This window comes from Artemia sp. Qi Xiang Cuo, chromosome 4 (genome assembly GCF_049724085.1).
Source record: "Artemia sp. Qi Xiang Cuo chromosome 4, ASM4972408v1, whole genome shotgun sequence".
NCBI lineage: Eukaryota > Metazoa > Arthropoda > Branchiopoda > Anostraca > Artemiidae > Artemia > Artemia sp. Qi Xiang Cuo.
Genome location: NC_142797.1, coordinates 41,322,764 through 41,343,783, shown reverse-complemented (window position 1 = coordinate 41,343,783; position 21,020 = coordinate 41,322,764). Strand labels below are relative to the sequence as shown.

At 36.4% G+C, this 21,020-nt stretch overlaps 1 protein-coding gene across 1 annotated transcript in view; it reads right to left on the bottom strand.

Annotated features, from left to right (window-relative positions):
* Positions 1 to 21,020, bottom strand: part of rg (A kinase anchor protein rugose) — a 334,338-nt gene that overhangs the window by 108,658 nt on the left and 204,660 nt on the right. Inside the window, exon 15 of the mRNA XM_089088303.1 lies at positions 13,385 to 13,527. Coding sequence (XP_088944429.1) covers positions 13,385 to 13,527 — 143 coding nt within the window. The remainder of the gene's footprint in view (positions 1 to 13,384; positions 13,528 to 21,020) is intronic.

The window sequence follows — 21,020 nt, the reverse complement described above, 5'->3', positions numbered from 1 at the left end:
GAAAATGTAACTATGACAAGGTAAACCACAACCAAACACTACTGAAATATTCAAACTCTTTCATTTCAAAGAAAGAAATTCAAAATGAACTTTGAAGAATCATGAAAATGTAAATGTGAAAAGGAAAACCACAACCAAACACTACTGAAATATTCACACTCTTGTATTTCAATGAAAGAAATTCAAAATGAACTTTGAAAAATCAAGAAAATGTAACTGTGACATGGTAAACGACAACCAAACACTACTGAAATATTCCAACTCTTGCATTTCAATGAAAGAAATTCAAAATGAACTTTGAAAAATCAAGAAAATGTAACTGTGACAAGGTAAACCATAACCATACACTACTGAAATATTCCAACTCTTGCATTTCAATGAAAGAAATTCAAAATGAACTTTGAAAAATCAGGCAAATGTAACTGTGACAAGGTAAACCACAACCAAACACTATTGAAATATTCCAACTCTTGCATTTCAACGAAATAAATTCAAAATGAACTTTTAAAAATTAAGGGAATGTAACTGTGACAAGGTAAACCACAACCAAACACTATTGAAATATTCCAACTCTTGCATTTCAACGAAAGAAATTCAAAATGAAATTTGAAAAATTAAAGGAATGTAACTGTGACAGGGTCATCAACAATAACACACTACTGAAATATTCCAACTCTTGCATTTCAACGAAAGAAATTCAAAATGAACTTTGAAAAATCAAGAAAATGTAACTGTGACAAGGTAAACCACAAACAAACAATACTGAAATATTCCAACTCTTGCATTTCAACGAAAGAAATTCAAAATGAACTTTGAAAAATCAAGAATATGTAACTGTGACAAGGTAAACCGAAACCAAACACTAGTGAAATATTCCAACTCTTGCATTTCAACGAATGAAATTCGAAATGAACTTTGACAAATCACGAAAATGTAACTGTGACAAGGTAAACCATAACATAACACTACTGAAATATTCCATCTCTTGCATTTCAACGAAAGAAATTCAAATGAACTTTGAAAAATCAAGAGAATGTAACTGTGACAGGGTAAACCATAAGCAACACACTACTGAAATATTCCAACTCTTGCTTTTCAACGAAAGAAATTCAAAAAGAACTTTGAAAAATCAAGAAAATGTAACTGTGACAAGGTAAACCACGACCAAACACTACTGAAATATTCCAACTCTTGCATTTCAATGAAAGAAATTCAAAATGAACTTTGAAAAATCAAGAAAATGTAACTGTGAAAAGGTAAACATCAACCAAACACTACTGAAATATTCCAACTCTTGAATTTCAACGAAATAAATTCAAAATGAACTATGAAAAATTAAGGGAATGTAACTGTGACAAGGTAAACCACAACCAAACACTAGTGAAATATTCCAACTCTTGCATTTCAATGAAAGAAATTCAAAATGAACTTTGAAAAAATCAGACCTTTGGAGGGGGGGGGCCGGGGGGAGGGGGTCGTTCTGTGTCTCAATGCACAAAAAAAGTATAAAAAATGGGGAGGAAATGGGATGGGGGGGAGGGGAGGAGGAGGTGGGAAGGGAGGAGGAGGAGGGAGGAGGTGGGAGGAGGAGGAGGAGGAGGGGAGGAGGAGGAGGGAGGAGGAGGTGGGGGGGGGAGGAGGAGGAGGAGGAGGAGGGGGCCGGGGGAGGGCCTTTGGGGCACAGGGAGGGCCTTTGGGGCACAGGGAGGGCCTTTGGGTGCCTGGGGGACATTTGGGGACCGGTGGATGGCCTCTGGGACCCCGTTGGTCCTTTGGGAGCTCGATGGGCCTTTGGGGGGCCCGGGGATGGCATTTGGGGGTCTGGGTGGGCCTTTGGGGCGCCGGTGGTCCTTTGGGAGCTTGGGGGGCCTTTGAGTGTCCGGGGGGGCAGTTGGGGTCCTGGGGGGCATTTGGGGACCGGTGGAGGGCCTTTGGGAGCTTGGGGGGGCCTTTGAGGACCGGGGGCTGCCTTCGGGGTTGGGGTAGTGGGATTGGAACCCTTTGGGGTTGGGTTAGAGGACCTCACAACACTGTTCAAATGAAACTTGTGTATTATAACGACCACAGAGTTTCACCATTAAATTCTCTTCAAAAATCTTCTTTTAAAATGTCTCTATCTGTTTCGCCGAAATAGTTCCATAACCTGTCTAAAACGGTTTCGCCCAAATAATCCCTAAACGCAAATTCAGCGTGTTCCTTTGTTATTGGCATCTCTGTGCTAACGCATTTCAAATTAATAGGAAACCTTCTCACGCACTAAAACAATTCATCGCTAAGATGTTTCTTGCCTAATTGCCTCTGATTGGCTGAGAAGGAGGATGTATCCGACTCGATGATTGGCTGAGAAGGAAACATGTGATCTAACTGTTTCCTATTCCAGGACACCTTGACATTCACCCCTAGCATGCACTTGTCCAAAAACAACAATAATAAATAAATCCCTCAGGCCTAAAGATTAAGGAAGCCTTAATGTTTCTTAATTCCCTCTTCATGAATCAACAATTTCCCCGCCGATTATGTAAATCAATTTCTCAGGTTAAGCTAACCAAACAACAATGAAACCATGTTTGTTTCTTAAGTCCCCCATCATGAATCAATAATTTCCCCAAGCGAATATGTAAATCACAGATTAAAGAAGCCTTATTGTTTCATAATTCCCCATGCTCGTGAATCAATAATTTCCCAATCGATTATGTAAATCAAGTTCTTGGAAATTCACTTCCCCTTCGATTACGCAATCAATTTCTCGGAAATTCACTTCCCCCTCGAGTCCTAGATCAATACCATTGCTCCCGTTAGAATTCAATGCGCATGTGCAACCTTCGTCGCGGAGCTATTACACATAGAAACATCAAATAAATCGACCTTGGAAAAAGAGGTCATTGACCCCATTAACCATGTGGTCTCCCTAATGACTCTATGCCCATATTTGGTGTACTGATAGGAGATACGTTTTTTTGATAACCGAATTTTGTACTGATCGGAGTCGGACCCCCTCCTCGACTCATAATTTCAATCAGATACACTTGGTAAAAACAAGGGTAGTTGGGGGGGGGGGATACTTGACCTCCAACACTACTGACCCTTAAAAGGGAACTAGAACTTCCAATTTCAACCAAATGAGGCACCTCTAAAGTTTATACATCCATCCCTTCTATAAGAACCCTAAATGCCCCAGAGGCACGACTTATAACCCTCACCCTCAGGCGCTGGTGCTTTGTATCAACCTCAAAAGCAGTGTTATATGATATTTGGACTACTTAGAATAAAACGACTGTCTCAAAATTTCTATTCGATACATCTCGGGAAAACATGACGTGTTTGTGCGTGTGTGGCGGGGGGGGGGGATAGCTGCCATTGACGACTTTGAATCTTAAAAAGGGCACTAGAACTTTTGATTACCAACCCAATGGTTCCCCTCCAACACATATACGACCACCCTTTCTATAAGGGCCTTATATACCCCCAAGGGATAACTAAAAACTTATTCCCTGAGAGCTGTAGGGGGGGGGGGGTGTCTTCCTCACAGACATATAATTTCGAAACCTTCAACTACGATGAACAAAATCGTTATCTCCAAATTTTTACGGGAGTTGTGAAGGGAAAGGAGGACCGTGGAGGGGCTGGTTGCTCTCAAATCACTTTGACTCTTAAAAAGGGCACTATAACTTCCAATTTCAAATCAAATGAGCCTCATCTGGAGTCTATACGACCGCCCATTCCATTAGAACCTTTTATACCCTCACTACTGACCCTTAAAAGGGAACTAGAACTTCCAATTTCAACCAAATGAGGCACCTCTAAAGTTTATACATCCATCCCTTCTATAAGAACCTTAAATGCCCCAGAGGCATGACTTACAACCCTCACCCTCAGGCTCTGGTGCTTTGTATCAACCTCAAAAGCAGTGTTATATCATATTTGGACTATTTAGAGTAAAATCACTGTCTACAAAATTTCTATTCGACACATCTCGGGAAAACATGACGTGTTTGTGCGTGTGTGGCGGGGGGGGGGGAGGGGATAGCTGCCATTGACGACTTTGAATCTTAAAAAGGGCACTAGAACTTTTGATTACCAACCCAATGATTCCCCTCCAACACATATACGACCACCCTTTCTATAAGGGCCTTATATGCCCCCAAGGGATAACTAAAAACTTATTCCCTGAGAGCTGTAGGGGGGGGGGGGTGTCTTCCTCACAGACATATAATTTCGAAACCTTCAACTACGATGAATAAAATTTTTATCTTCAATTTTTGAATGGGAATGTTATAACAAAGGATGAGCGTGGAGGTAGAAGGGGCTGTTTACTCTCAAATCATTTTGACTATTAAAAAGGGCATTATGACTTCCAATTTCAAATCAAATAAGCCTCATCTGAAGCTTAGACGACAGCCCATTCCATTAGTGCCCTCATGCCCTCCTTTTATGCCCTCATGGCATAACTTAAAACCCTATCCCCAGGGCGCTGGGGGGTGTCACCCCTAAAGACATTATTACATGTTCTTTGGACTATTTTGAACAAAATCGCAATCTCATAATTCCAATCAGAGACGTTTGGTGAAAAGAGGTTGTCGGGGAGGGGGGGGGGGTTGCTAAATTCCCTCTATTACTTTTGACGCTTAAAAAGAAACTTAAACTTCCAATTTTCAACCAAATGAGCCTTTTCTAAAGTTAAACAACCATCCCTTCCATAAAAACCTTAAATGCCCCGCGGCATAACTTATAAGCCTCGTCCCTAGGCTTTGGTGGTTTGTTTCGGCCCCAAAAGCCTTGTTATACGACCTTTGGAATATATTGAATAAAATGACTGTCTCAAAAATTTTTATTCGACGTCTTCGGGAAAACACGACGTGTTCAGGGGAAGGGTGAAGGGGATAACTGCCTTCCCATCACTCTGGCTTTTAAAAAGGGCACTAGAAATTCAGATTACCAATCCAATGAGTCCCCTCAGAAGTATATACAACCTTCCTTTCTATAAAAACATTATATGCCCACGCGGCATAACTTACAACCTTTGTCCTGACAGCTGTGGGAGCGGGGGTGTCTTCCTCAAAGGAATAATTTTTAGATTCTTTAACTTCAATGAACAAAATGTCTATCTCCAAATTTTGATTGGATGTCTTTGGGGGAAAGATGAGCGTGGGGGAGGGGGGATGGTTGCTCTCAATTCTCTTTTGACTCTTAAAAAGGGTAGGCCTACTATAACTTTAATTTCAAATCAAATGAGCCCCATCTGAAGTTTTTGCGACCACCCATTCCATGAAAACGTTATATGATCCCAAGCCATGACTTACAACCCTATCCTCAGGGCACTGGAGAGTTGTGTCAACCCTAGAGTAATTGTTTTGGTTCTTTGGACTATTTTGAGCAGAACATCTATCTAACAATTTTAATCAGATTCGTTTGGTGAAGAGGGGTAGTCCGAGGGGGGGGGGGGGCTAGCTGCCCTCCATTACTTTTGACTCTTAAAAGAGAACTAGAACTTTCAATTTTTAACCAAATGAGCCTCCTCTAAAGTTTATACAACCATCCCTTACATAAAAACCTTATATACCGCCTGGGCATAACTTACAACCCTTGCTCCTAGGCTCTGGGGTTTGTTTGAACCCAAGCAGCCTTGTTATATTATATTTAGGCTATTTTGAATAAAATGGCTATCTAAAAATTTCTATTAGATACATTTCGGGACAATACGACGTGTGTCCGTGTGTGTGTGGGGGGGGGGGAGGGTAGCTTCCCTCCGATAAATTTGACTCCTAAAGAGATGAGTAGAGTTTCTGATTACCCAATCCAATAAACCCCCTCCGAAGTTTATATGACCACGCTTTCTATAAAAACCTTACATGCCCCCAGAGCATAGCTTACAAGACTTGGCCTGAGGGATCGGGGGATTTGTTATCCTCAAAGACAAAATTTCCGACCCTTTCAAATACGTTGAACAAAATCGCTATCTCAAAATTTTGATTGGAAGTGGTTGGGAAAATGATGGGCGGGGGGGGGGGGGTAATTTGCTTTATGATCACTTTTGAATATTAAGAAGGGCACTAGTTTTCTCAACTTCCAATCAAATGAGCCCTCTTTGAAGTTTCTACGAAAACACTTTCTATAAAAACCTTTTATGCCTCCAGGGCATAACTTACAAACCTTGTCCTGAGGGCTGTGGGGGTTCGTCATCCTCAAAGATATAATTTCCAGACAGTTTGTTTGGAGTTTGGCGAAATGAAGGATGTGGCGGGGCATTCGTCCTCCAATCACTTTCTACTATTGACAATGGCATTAGCCCTCTCAATTTCCAATGGAAGTTGCCCTTTTTGAAGTTTCTACGACAAATGCTTTCTATAAAAACTTATATGCCCCCAGAGCATAATTTATAACCCTTGTCCTGACGGCTATGGGGGGGGGGGGATTGTCATTCTCAAAGACATAATTTCCGGACCTTTAAATTACATTGAATAAAACGGCTATGTCGAAATTCTTATTGGATGTGTTTGGGGAAATAGTGGACGCGGGAGGGGACCTAGTTGCCCTCCAATCACTTTCTACTATTAAAAATGGCCCTAGTCCTCTCAATTTCGAAACGAATAAACCCTTTTTGAAGTTTCTAGGACAATGCTTTCTATAAAAAACCTTACATGCCTCCGGTACATAACTTACAACCCTTGCCCTGGGGGCTGTAGGGGGGTTGTTATCCTCAAATACATAATTTCCGGATCATTCAACTACGTTGAACAAAATGGCTGTCTCAAAATGTCGAATGGGTGTGTTTGGGGGAATTTTGGGCGTGGGAGGGGGTTTACTTACCCTCCAATCACATTTGACTATTGAAAGGGGCACAAGCCCTTTCAATTTCCAATCGTATGAGCCCTTTTTGAAGTTTCTACTAGACCCCGACGCCGCGCCGAACAGTCGGCGGCGCGCCGCTGAAAAAAAACGGTGGCGCGCCGCCAAGCTTGCGTCACCGCACTGACACCGCCGCTGAGTCTCTCGGTGGCGGCGTCACTAAAACGCTGCCGTTTTTTTTTTGTTTTTTTCTGTCTTTTTTTGTTATCGTTATCGACGTTCGGGGTTCAAACGTCATCCCGGCTAATCAGTTTCTTAAAAATAAATACTGTCATCTTGGGCTCGCCATGTATATCGGCTGGTAGGAAGGAGAAGAAGAAATTTTTCTTGAAACAAAAATTCTACCTTCCACTTTAAAATTCTGTTCATTTTTCTTTTTGATTTTTCGGATGAAAAGAGGTAGGTAAAGGAGCATAAGGCAATTCAGGATGTTATCATAGGCAGCGCAATCGAGCTGCCTAAGTAAAGAACAATGTTGGCACAATGTATTATTTTTTTTTTCCATAACAGGGCAATTCGTATCGAAGGAGTTGTCGTAGAAACTTCGAAAAGGGCTCATTTGATTGGAAATTGGAATAGTTAGTGCCCTTTTTAATAGTCGAAAGTGATTGGAAGGCAGCTAACACCCCTTCCACGCCTACCGTTTCCCGAAACACATCCAATCAAAATTTTAAGATAGCCATTTTGTTCGGAGTAACTGACTTTCAGAGAGACAATATGTTTTTTGAGGAGGTTACTCCCTCACAACCCTTAGGGCAAGGGTTTTGTATTTATGCCCTGGGGGTATATAAGAACGATGTTATATATATTATTCATTACATTATAATAATATATATATTATTATATATATTATACACAATATATTATTCATTATTTTTTCCTTTAGACTAGGGCATTTCATATCGAGGAAACTGTCATAAAAACTTCGAAAAGGGCCCATTCAAATGGAAATTGGATGGACTTGTGCCATTTATAAGAGTCAAAAGTTATTTGTAGGCAACTAACACCCTTCCGTGCCAACCATTCTCCCAAACACATGCAATGAAAATTTTGAGATAGCCCTTTTGTTCAACGTAGTTGAAAGTTATAGTAATTAGGTCTTAGAGGATGACAACCACCCTCACAGCCCTTAGGGTAAGGGTTGTAATTTATGCCCTGGGGGCATATACGGTGTTTATAGAAAGTGTTGTCGTAGAAACTCAAAAAGTGATCATTCGTTTGGAAATCGAAAAGCCTAGTGCCCTTTTTAATAATCGAAAGTGATTGGAAGGCTTGACATTTTTATAGTAGAGATCGATGTGGGTATAATGTATCATTTTTATGTTGTTTTTGTTGTTTAGACCAGGGCACTTCGTATCGAAGTGCCTCTTCGGAACTTCGAAAAGGGCTCATTCGATTGAAAATAGAAAGGGCTGATGCCTTTTTTAATAGTCGAAAGTGATATGAGGGCAACTAATCCCCCTTCCACTCCCACCCTCCCATTTGCCTTTATGTTTAAAAAGTAAATGTTGCCTTAAGATTAAATCAAAATGCACTGTGTTAATGCTAATTCCCAATAAGGCATCTCAGCAGTATCCCAAGAACGACTGAGGGTATTATGTTCAAACTTTCAGGGCTGCCTCTGCTATTAAAATTTAACCAAATCCAAATAGCGTAAGTGTATCCAAGCTATCAAAGAAAGTAAAAAAAAATTTTTGCGAATGTTATCAAGTTTTCCATTTCAGGTCAACTAGAGGAGGTATTAAACTAAAATAAACACTACTATTTGTGTCCTAATTTTTAAGAGGGTCTATCTTGTTAAATTTTGCTTAAAATTATTTTCCAGCATACAAATAGCAGACCATACTATAAATTCTTAAAAAAATGAAGATATTTAAAGCATTATTTTCTTTTTCCCTGAAAAGACTATGTCAATATAAAACGAACCGGAATTAATTAAAAAAACTTTTTCCACAAAATAGGTTTTTTCAAAGAAAAGTAAAGAACTCCATTAAACAAAAAATGAGCAAAATTAAAATCAAATAATCTTCCAAGTGTGAAACTACCACAAATCACCACCAATAAACAAATGAAACCCAAAACGAACAGAAATTACAATAAATAACCGAGTCAAACTCAAAACGAGCAGAAATTAACATAAGTTGGACTCAAAACCCCTATGCCTTCCCAAGTCCAGAACTTAATTTGCACTTTACTGAAAAAAAAAACAAATGAATATGCATTGTCAGTTCAATATACATATACTGATATTTAGTAATCAAAATGTTAATACTATTTGATTTATTAAATTTATAAAAGTAAAAACATTTATATTTTTTCAGTATATATTTTATATTTTTTATATATTTTTATATTTTTTCAAAAACCTAAACGGCTTTTTAGCACGACAGGACTGATAGTGACTGCAAAAAGATCAATGGCTCCAGGCAGAGTGAACAAACTCACTTTCGTTACATTAATTGTAACTGAAGTGATGTAACCGCTGATTTAAAATTGTTGGTGTTGTTAAGCCATGGTATCTGATTTGTATACAGTGTTTTTTGATGTTCTTATTTGTTTTATTTTTTTTCACTTCCTTTTCTTACGTATTTGATGAACAGGAGATATTTAAACTTCAATCTTTGAAAGTTATACACACATTAGCCCAAACCATTAACAAGAAGAAAATGACTAAACGCGGGATTTTATAGGAACAATGCGATGTTAAACATAAACACAACATAGGTTTCCCTGGGTCTAGTGGCTAAAAAGGAGAATTCTATTTGGTTTGCTTAACAGTGAACATAAGTACTTTCCGCCCGGCCTAACAAATTCCTGTTTTCTCATATGGTTCTCGTATGGTTCTAGCCAACCATTTAAAATTTTTTACTAAAATAGAGGTTTAACGTGCCTGGTAAAATTGAGTTTCTATTATTATTTTTAAGCAGAAAAACCGGCGTGCCGTGGCGCACCGCCGGTCTAAAATCGGCGGCGCGCCGCCAAAAAAATTTCTGCGCAACTGATGGCGCGCCGCCGCCGATACTGAATCACACATTCGCCGCCGTCATTTCGGCGTGGCACGGCTTCGGGGACTAGTTTCTACGACAACTCCTTCGACACAAAGTGCCCTGGTCTATAAAAAAAAAAAAAAAAAAAAAAAAAAATACATTGTGCCAGCATTGTTCTTTACTTAGGCAGCGCTACCGCACTACCTATGATTCGTTTTCTGCATCAGTAGTCTGGCCCTTTATCTACTTTTTCTTGACACCAGTTATCGAGGTAGCTTAATTACGTCTCAAGTAGTAGTCAACTAAAACTATTTTAACGCAAGTTACGATAAGTTATCCTTGTCTATGCGATTCTAGCAGAGACCATATTGGGGGGGGGGGGTCCCAAAAGAAACGTTAATATGTAGAAAAACCGACAAAATTGTCAAGTTCAAACACTCGTAAATAGCCTGAAGAGATTCACCAAACCATCGTAAGAAATCCCTGCATCTCTTATTTTTTTTTTTTTTTTACTTTTCTTGATTTCTTATAGCTCTGTAGGGGTACTTCAAAAGGTATTATATGATATGTACCGAAAAATTAAGACATATAACCTTGCCTCCTATTTTGAACACACTGGGTTGATTAATCAACTTCAATCTCCTCAGTCTTACTGGTTTTCTAGATTGAGACTTTTCTAGCTTCTTTAGATAATGTCTCTTCTTTTTCGCTTTACAAAAATACATATATAAAGCTTTTGCTTCAAAATTTTTATTGTGATGCATTTGAAGCCTAAAAAACCCTACACTGTAAAAACATAATTATCTACAACCAAAAAAACTACAGTCATTAACGGTATTTTTTTTTTCATCCACTAAAGTACTACTTTAAACTTGTTTATAAGAATCTGTCAACATCATCAAAAACTTCTAAAGACGGAAGAGAAATAATCCATCCAAAAAATCAAAATAGTTTGAATAAATTGAGATAAAAATAATAAGTTGTAGGAAAGTGATTATATGTGTCTACAAGGCTATCTAAAGTTTCGAGGACATACAAAGATGAACAATACCACCACCGCCAATACCCTGTGACGTGTAGAAGCAACTATGACCCAGAGTCAGGGTTACGACGAAACAAATGCAACTATGTACATGGAGTGACGCTTATGCGACTATGCGACTACATATAGTTAGACAACTACAAAATAAGTTTTACATGAAAAAAACAACAATAAAGAAGATACACTTAAAACTCCGTTTTAACAGAACTCTCAATTAAAAAGTTTATATTTTGATTACCTATATGATTTGATTGCAGAACAATTTTATTGGAAATTTGACGACCTGTTCTGGAGGATACCCCGGTGGCAAGAACTTAATGATCCCTCCTAAAAAATCAGATTAATTACGGACCTCCATTTGACGTAACACAGACACTAACTCTTACTTTCCATCGTGTTTGGCTGGATCTGACAACCTCTTCTGGTAGATGTCCTGATGACAAGAATTTAGACATGCAACCCCCCCCCCCCACCAGGAACTGAATTTCGTATGGAGATTTAAAAGGCGCACTGAAGATGCTGGCTCTTTCAACCCGATTCGGTTGAAATTTGACAGCCGTCCTTACATCCCCCCACACCTACGAGTCAGATCGCAGCAGGACGTGTCCCAGTTCACGGACTTAAAATAGAAAATTTGAATCTAATGTCCTCAAAGGGATAATTCCAGGTTCTCCACAAGTCTGGCATTACAAATTCCTAATACATTTATTTCTGGAGTTGTTTCTTTTTAGTAAGCTAGAAAAAAGGTTTTCCCCTTAGACACTGCTTGGAAATTTCTCAAATACTTCAAAGAACCTTTCAGCATCATTTTAAGAGCCCTATATTTGTATGTAAAAAAGTTTAAAATTTATGCATCTTACAATGTTTGCGCTACATATCGAAGATTAGGCTACCAAAAAAAAAACCGGTAGTATTACTCAAGGACACAATTTTTTATCTGAAAAATTTATATCTGGGTAAAGAGCACGAATCCTCTTCCTCGATAAAAGATTTTCGATGATCTCTTAAATTAGCTAGAGCACCTTATAATTACGTCAACCGAAGCAATTATATCATTTAAGACTACCGTATTTTTAGATCTGAATGCCAGATATGCCACCAGGCAGAGTAAGAAAATTCAAAGTTCAAAAATCATTAGAGGTTTTAAATGGCTCTGATGAGTCATTTTCAGGCAAATTTGCAGTTACTTGCTCTTTGAATTTTGACCTGACAAGAACAAAGAGCTGTCACTCTTTAATTATTCAGCGAAACTGAAAAAAAAAGTTTAAAATAAGATATACATTTAAAATAATGTAGTTTTATGTATATTCCAAACACGTAATATTTAATAACTTTAGGTTTATGTATCAAAAATTATCTGCACATAAAAATTTGCAGAATGAAAAAAAGTGAAACATCTCTGAAAGGCATAACTAAAATGAAAATCCTTTCTGGAAATTCAGCATTGAGCATTCAGTGCATGAATCATCGAAAAGGGATTTCCCTCCAAACCAAATATTAAAAATTTCTTCTTCTTTTTTTTCAAGGTTGACTGTACAAAGCTAGTAATCACAAAATCTTCAAAGAGGGATCACTTTGATGGATTTATTTATTTGTTTTCCTTTATAAGTAACGAATATATCGAATTACGAAGAATTGTTTTCGATTTGGTCAATTTGCACAACAAACCGAAGTAATTGGTTGTGGATGATTTCCACACGTCGAAGGTTGACTTTCCCCAAAGTAATTCCAAAGCACCATTAGTCTGACATTCCCAAAACCCAACCCAAACAAACAACCCGAAACCCAAACAAAACCAGCCTCGTAGTCTCTAAGAACATACTACCACCACCTCCAAGTAAATAAAAGGTTCAATCAAAGGTTATCTGAAAACTTCACTAGAGTATGGTCATACTTGAGCAAATAATTACATAGCTGTTCATGAGCTGCAGAGGTTAAAGGATGCTTCTGAAACGGGCCTACTTCTTATGATAAAAATTTTAAATTTCTCCAAGGAGGGTCTTAGCATCAAACCTGGAGGAAAAGGAGGCGGGGGATATATTCGATAATTTCTAATTCGTAAATTTCTATTTCTTTGGATATATAAAGTCACTGCTAAGGGATGGCGGTCCTCCTATTATTGGGAGAGATTTTGAAAAGCTAGAATGAGTTCAAAATGCTCATCTCGGGGAAAAACTCGAAATGAGCATTAGCATGTAAAAATTTACACGGAGGGGAGGAGAGGGAACTAATATCGTCCAAGGACCCCCTCGCAAGCCATGAAAAAAGAAGAGGGTGCCATATTTCTACTACAGAAACTAAAAATTTACGGAATAACAGGTCAATTATTAAAATGATTACATAACTTACATACTGGAAACATTTTAATATTGCAAAACATTATCTTTTTTTTAATACATAGATTTTTCAGCAAAATAATTAATATTTAATGTCGCTTGAAAAAGAAAAGTGAATGGGCTGACACACTGTCTAATTTGTCTAACACTATTTATATTAGAACAAAAGATACCTCGTAAACCGTTGTAAGATAATTCAGGATACTTTGAAGCTCATCCTCCTTAGAGTCTTCACCGATTACAATTAACTGTTTCAAAAACAAAATTATAAAACCACGTATTGTTTGTATGTCCTTTTCTCCCGGACGTGTTCCATCTGAAAAAATAGCAGATAAACAATAAGAAAAAACCAATACATTTTCAAAAAGAAGCTAAGATTCGCAATGCATATTAAACAGTTAAAGTCCAAGCACACATGCAGAAAAGATGAACGGGGAGAGGGGGGGCCTTGGTAATTTCATCCAATATATAAAGATCTTTGTGATTTCTACTGCAACTTCTTTCAACTTCAGCTTCTGGGAACTTTGATTCAAGTAATTATATAACAAAATAAATAAATAATAAATAATTAATTATAAACAAGATAAATAATTACGTAATTACATAACAAAATTCAATTATGTAATCTAATTCATGTAATTCATAATTGTTTAGGAAATTTATCCCCAAATCCTTCAAATTAAATTCCTGTGTACATTCATACACAGTATTTTCAGGATTTGGAATTAGAAGCAATATATTGAAGTATCGATTGACGACGACTGAATAACAACTCGAGGTCTCTTTTACCAGTGTTCACAACTTTAAAACGCACCAAAGTAAAAGAATTTTCCCTGTGATCTAATAACTTCAAACTGCGACAGCTCAAAACTTGAATTTTAGACCTGACGTATTATGATTTGGAGAGCCAAAGATATTCCAAGTCATTACCTTTCTCTAATTTCAACGGCACTGTATATAAAGCTCCGTGGTTACATATAGTGAAGCTGGGTGAATGCCTAAGGCCCAAGCACCAACTCGTATGAAACGAGATCGAATTCACCGGTAAAACGCACCCTAGCTGTCTCAACTTTTATTTCATTACAGCCCTAGAAAGCGGAAAAGAACTACACTTTTCCTACTGCAAACACCTTCAGACTGCAAACACCTTCATACTGCAAACATTTTTTTGGATATAATCTCATTCATACAGTAGAACTGTTAATACAGTAAGACATTGTGATTCCCTATGGTCTTTTATTGAATTAATTTCATAATCGGGCTTGGACTTGAAAAAAGTTGACCTTGAACTTGGATTATATTATTTGACCTACATTGACCTACTTGATTGGAATACTCGACTGTCCCTAGCTATGATAATTAGATTGCGCAATGACCGATCAAAATAGGAAGATTATTTTCAATCCGTTGCTGAACTTTGTCACCAGATCTATGCTTGACGGTGCGAAAATTAATCTGATTGTCGGAAAAGCTGTGGTTTTTTTTTATCATGGTAATATTATCAGTGCTTTAGAGTTTCTGTATAAGGAGCTGAATATTCAGAGCCGATGTGTGAAACTTGCAAAGGATGAAGATAATGTATTGGACATTTGTAAACAGTTAAATCAGGCGGCAAAGGATAATCTGCCTGTTCCCGCTTTTGTTATATTCTCGCCTTCTGAAACCCCAACAATTGGGGAGGCAGACTCGGCTACTTTAGTCTCAAAAGTTAATGAACTCTCTCACAAACAACAAAAGTACGAAGAACAAAAGGGAAATCTTTTTGTAAGACAGTGGAGATAATTTGAATGAATATTTCGGCCCTATGTCCAAGGGCCGTCCTCAGCAAGACAAAAATATATAAAAGAAAAAAGACTCACAACAACCTGCGACCAATACAACCAAAAAAGTGGAAATTCTTTCAAAACAATCCTAGCATCATTACTTCAGCGAAGTTCAACCAGGACTGATAAAAAGTAAGGTAAAACAAGACGATTCAATGAAATGAAAGAAAATAAATTAAAAACATGTTCTTATTGCTAATCCAGCCTTTTTGGCAGCTAACCTCAAAGGTCTTTTTGTAACCGGTTCTGTGTTAATGTCTATTGGTTTTTTAAGATATTTTGTAAGATCATTTTTAATTAAATTTGTGTATAGAGCATTTAGTGTATATTCCCCCAAGTCTCTGTTTAAGGAAATATCATTATTAATATTAAGTCTGATTTCAATTGATTATCAGGATACCTGCTTTATGCCTAGGTCATTGCTAATAAGGGCATATTCATCAAAAAGTATATTGTGGTTAGGATTTTCAAAAATATGGCTGCCTAATGCAGAATCAGATGAAACAGTGGAAATATTAGAATTTAAAGCTTTGACAATATCATCTTTATGCTGTTGTATGCGCTTTTCTAAATTCTGGTGTGTTTTACCTATATAATATTTGCCACAATCGCATGGTATTTGATAGACCCCTCTTTGGCGAGTAACTGGGGTTTTATCTTTACCAGAATTTAGAAAATTTATGATTCTAAAATTATTTGTGAATACTACATGCAGATTATTTTTTTGTGCAAACTTTTTTAAGATTTGTAGTGATTTTTGGGATATAGGGGAGGTAAATTATATTTAAGGGCTTGTCAGACATCTCACTTGGTAAGCTATCATTAATTTTACGGGAATGTCTTTTCAGTCTACAGTTAATTACATTATTAATAAATATCATAGGATACCCATTTCCAAAAAGTATGTCCTTGATAAAGTTTAATTCTGCTGTGATGTGGGAATCAGAACAAATATTTAGGGCGCGATCGACGAGGGATATTACGACTGCTCTTTTAACTTGAGGGGGTGGTTTGATGTAAAATGCAAATATCTATTATTTTGTGTTGGTTTTCTATAAATAGTAAAATTGAGTTTATCAAAGCTACGAATAACTAACACATCCAGGAATGGGATTTTATTTGCGATTTCAATTTCTAAGGTAAACTGTAAATTTCTATCATATGTATTAAGGTGATCTAAAAAACCCTTAAGCTCATTTTCCCCATAGTTCCAGAGTGAAATTACGTCATCCATGTACCGTCCCCAAAAAATATGTTTCAAAAAATACGAATCTAATGCCCAATTTTCAATATGTTACACATAAATATTCGCCAGTAACCCGGAGAGGGGAGTGCCCATCGCTAAGCCCTTAATTTGCTGGTAAAAAGAATTACGGTATTGGAAATACATTGAGTATTTGTTACAGAGTTTAACCAAGGTCATTAAGACATCACAATCTATTCCTGCTGCTGACGCTTCTATTAAGTGACAATTTTCTTTGATTTTATTTTCTAATAAATGTTCAGATGCTGTGACATCAATATTTGTATACATTGAAACAATGTCAAAGCTACTTATAATTGTATTTTCGGAGATATTTACGTTTTTGAGTTTTTCAACTAAATCTACAAAATTACATATATATGATTTTTGAGAGTAAAGCAAAGGTTTAAAGGCTGTACATAACCATTTCCCAATCTTGGATGTGGTGGCTTTCGTACAAGCTACTATGGGCCTTAAAGGAATGCCTTGCTTGTGTAATTTTGGTAGACCATAAAACTTTGGGCAAAAGCTACCACGGGGGAAAAATTTATTGTATAGCTGTGGAGTAATTTTACCATTTTGTTTTAAACTTTTTAATTCATTTATAATTTTGTTTGCAAATTGATCAGTATGATCTTGGGTTGTAGTTCTATATGTTGTCTCGTCATTCAAATGAGAATAAATTTTTGTATCGTAATCTGTCGTATCTATGACAACCAGAGAATTGCTTTTATCTGCTTTAGTTATAATAATGGATGAATCTTTACTGATATTAGATAGTATTTTTAGGTTATACAAATTATTTGGTTTTTTATTGGCGGGAAAATTAATCTTTTTTTGATTATTGTAAAGGGTATCTATATGACTAGCCCTAACTTCATCTGGGTTGGGTATAGATGTATAAAATTTGTGTACAGAGGATTCTAGAGAAGAAATTAAATCTGCCACAGGAACATGTCTTGGAAGAAAAGAGAATTTTGGACAAAAAGATTTCCCTTTTGTTCTTCGTACTTTTGTTGTTTGTGATGGAAAGGCAGTGTGGTCTTCGTCGCTATTTTCGTCTTGCTTATGGGGAGCAATTGACCAATGATATCTTTTACTTTATTAATTTAGGCAAAAAACATGCTAATATCATTAACCAGCAAAAATTCTTAGAATCTTGCAAAATTGAAAATCTTATTCCCAAGTCTTTAAGATTCAGATTACACTTAAATACCCGGAAAGAAGAGCGATTTGCTCGCACACTACAATTTAAAACATTAAAACATATCATTAAAGACCAAAAACAAAAGAGATATACTATTTCATCTGAAAGGAAATCCTTCGAAAATTTTTTATTTGAAAATTTGTCCTCTGTTGATTTTAGCCAGGTTGCTAGGTTGGAAAGAAATTTGTTTAGTCACGATTTCCACTTAAAAAGGGAACGGCTTATTAAGAAATTGGAAAACCTCAGGTATGAAATTTCGAGGAATAGCCCTACTTACACTCCAAGTTTCACTCCTGGACCGGCTGTTGTTAATCTATCCTCTAGAACGCCTGAACCAAAGGAAATTCAAGTTCTCGAAAAAGGTCCAAAATTCTCTTTTCTTCCAAGACATGTTCCTGTGGCAGATTTAATTTCTTCTCTAGAATCCTCTGTACACAAATTTTATACATCTATACCCAACCCAGATGAAGTTAGGGCTAGTCTTATAGATACCCTTTACAATAATCAAAAAAAGATTAATTTTCCCGCCAATAAAAAACCAGATAATTTGTATGACCTAAAAATACTATCTAATCTCCGTAAAGATTCATCCATTATTATAACTAAAGCAGATAAAAGCAATTCTCTGGTTGTCATAGATAGGACAGATTACGATACAAAAATTTATTCTCATTTGAATGACGAGACAACATATAGAACTACAACCCACGATCATACTGATCAATTTTCAAACAAAATTATAAATGAATTAAAAAGTTTAAAACAAAATGGTAAAATTACTCCACAGCTATACAATAAATTTTTCCCCCCTGGTAGCTTTTGCCCAAAGTTTTAAGGTCTACCAAAATTACATAAGCAAGGCATTCCTTTAAGGCCCATAGTAGCTTGTACGAAAGCCCCCACATCCAATATTGGGAAATGTTTATGTACAGCCTTTAAGCCTTTGCTTTACTATCAAAAATCATATATATGTAAGTCGGTAGATTTAGTTGAAAAACTCAAAAACGTAAATATCTCAGAAAATACAATTATAAGTAGTTTTGACATTGTTTCAATGTATACAAATATTGATGTCACAGTATCTGAACATTTATTAGAAAATAAAATCAAAGAAAATTGTCACTTAATAGAAGCTTCAGCAGCAGGAATAGATTGTGATGTCTTAATGTCCTTGGTTAAACTCTGTAACAAATACTCAATGTATTTCCAATTCAGAATTTCTTTTTACCAGCAAATTAAGGGCTTAGCGATGGGCGCTCCCCTCTCCGGGTTACTGGCTAATATTTATGTGGAACATATTGAAAATTGGGCATTAGATTCGTATTTTTTGAAACATATTTTTTGGGGACGGTACATGGATGACGTAATTTCACTCTGGAACTATAGGGAAAATGAGCTTAAGGGTTTTTTAGATCACCTTAATACATATGATAGAAATTTACAGTTTACCTTAGAAATTGAAATCGCAAATAAAATCCCATTCCTGGATGTGTTAGTTATTCGTAGCTTTGATAAACTCAATTTTACTATTTATAGAAAACCAACACAAAATAATAGATATTTGCATTTTACATCAAACCACCCCCTCAAGTTAAAAGAGCAGTCGTAATATCCCTCGTCGATCGCGCCCTAAATATTTGTTCTGATTCCCACATCACAGCAGAATTAAATTTTATCAAGGACATACTTTTTGGAAATGGGTATCCTATGATATTTATTAATAATGTAATTAACTGTAGACTGAAAAGACATTCCCGTAAAATTAATGATAGCTTACCAAGTGAGATGTCTGACAAGCCCTTAAATATAATTTACCTCCCCTATATCCCAAAAATCACTACAAATCTTAAAAAAATTTGCACAAAAAATAATCTGCATGTAGTATTCACAAATAATTTTAGAATCATAAATTTTCTAAATTCTGGTAAAGATAAAACCCCAGTTACTCGCCAAAGAGGGGTCTATCAAATACCATGCGATTGTGGCAAATATTATATAGGTAGAACACACCAGAATTTAGAAAAGCGCATACAACAGCATAAAGATGATATTGTCAAAGCTTTAAATTCTAATATTTCCACTGTTTCATCTGATTCTGCATTAGGCAGCAATATTTTTGAAAATCCTAACCACAATATACTTTTTGATGAATCTGCCCTTATTAGCAATGACCTAGGCATAAAGCAGGTAGTACGAGAATCAATTGAAATCAGACTTAAGATTAATAATAATATTTCCTTAAATAGGGACTTGGGGGAATATACACTAAATGCTCTATACACAAATTTAATTAAAAATGATCTTACAAAATATTTTAAAAAACCGATAGACATTAACACAGAACCAGTTACAAAAAGACCTTTGAGGTTAGCTGCCAAAAAGGCTGGATTAGCAATAAGAACATGTTTTTAATTTATTTTCTTTCATTTCATTGAATCGTCTTGTTTTACCTTACTTTTTATCAGTCCTGGTTGAACTTCGCTGAAGTAATGATGCTAGGATTGTTTTGAAAGAATTTCCACTTTTTTGGTTTTATTGGTCGCATGTTGTTGTGAGTCTTTTTTCTTTTATATATTTTTGTCTTGCTGAGGACGGCCCTTGGACATAGGGCCGAAATATTCATTCAAATTATCTCCACTGTCTTACAAAAAGATTTCCCTTTTGTTCTTCGTACTTTTGTTGTTTGTGATGGAAAGGCAGTGTGGTCTTCGTCGCTATTTTCGCTATTTTCGTCTTGCTTATAGGGAGCAATTGACCAATGATATCTTTTACTTTATTAATTTAGGCAAAAAACATGCTAATATCATTAACCAGCAAAAATTATTAGAATCTTGTAAAATTGAAAATCTTATGCCCAAGTCTTTAAGATTCAGATTACACTTAAATACCCTGAAAGAAGAGCAATTTGCTCGCACACTACAATTTAAAACATTAACACACATCATTAAAGACAAAAAACAAAAGAGATATATTATTTCCTCTGAAAGGAAATCCTTAAAAAATATTTTATTTGAAAATTTGTCCTCTGTTGATATTAACCATGGTGCTAGGCTTGAAAGAAATTTGTTTAGTCCCGATTGCCGCTTAACAAGGGACATGCTTATTAATAAATTTGAAACCCTCAGGTATAAAATTTCGAGAACTAAACCTACTTAAAATCCAAGTTTCACTCCTGGACCTGCTGTTGTTAATCTATCCTCTAGAACGCTTGAACCAAAGGAAATTCACATTCTCGAAAAAGGTCCAAAATTCTCTTTTCTTCCAAGACATGTTCCTGTGGCAGATTTAATTTCCTCTCTAGAATCCTCTGTGCACAAATTTTATACATCTATACCCAACCCAGATGAAGTTAGGGCTAGTATTATAGATACACTTTACAATAATCAAAAAAAGATTAATTTTCCCTCAAATAAAAAACCAGATTCTTTGTATGACCTAAAAATACTATCTAATCTCCGTAAAGATTCATCCATTATTATAACTAAAGCAGATAAAATCAATTATCTTGTTGTCATGGATACGACATATTACGATAC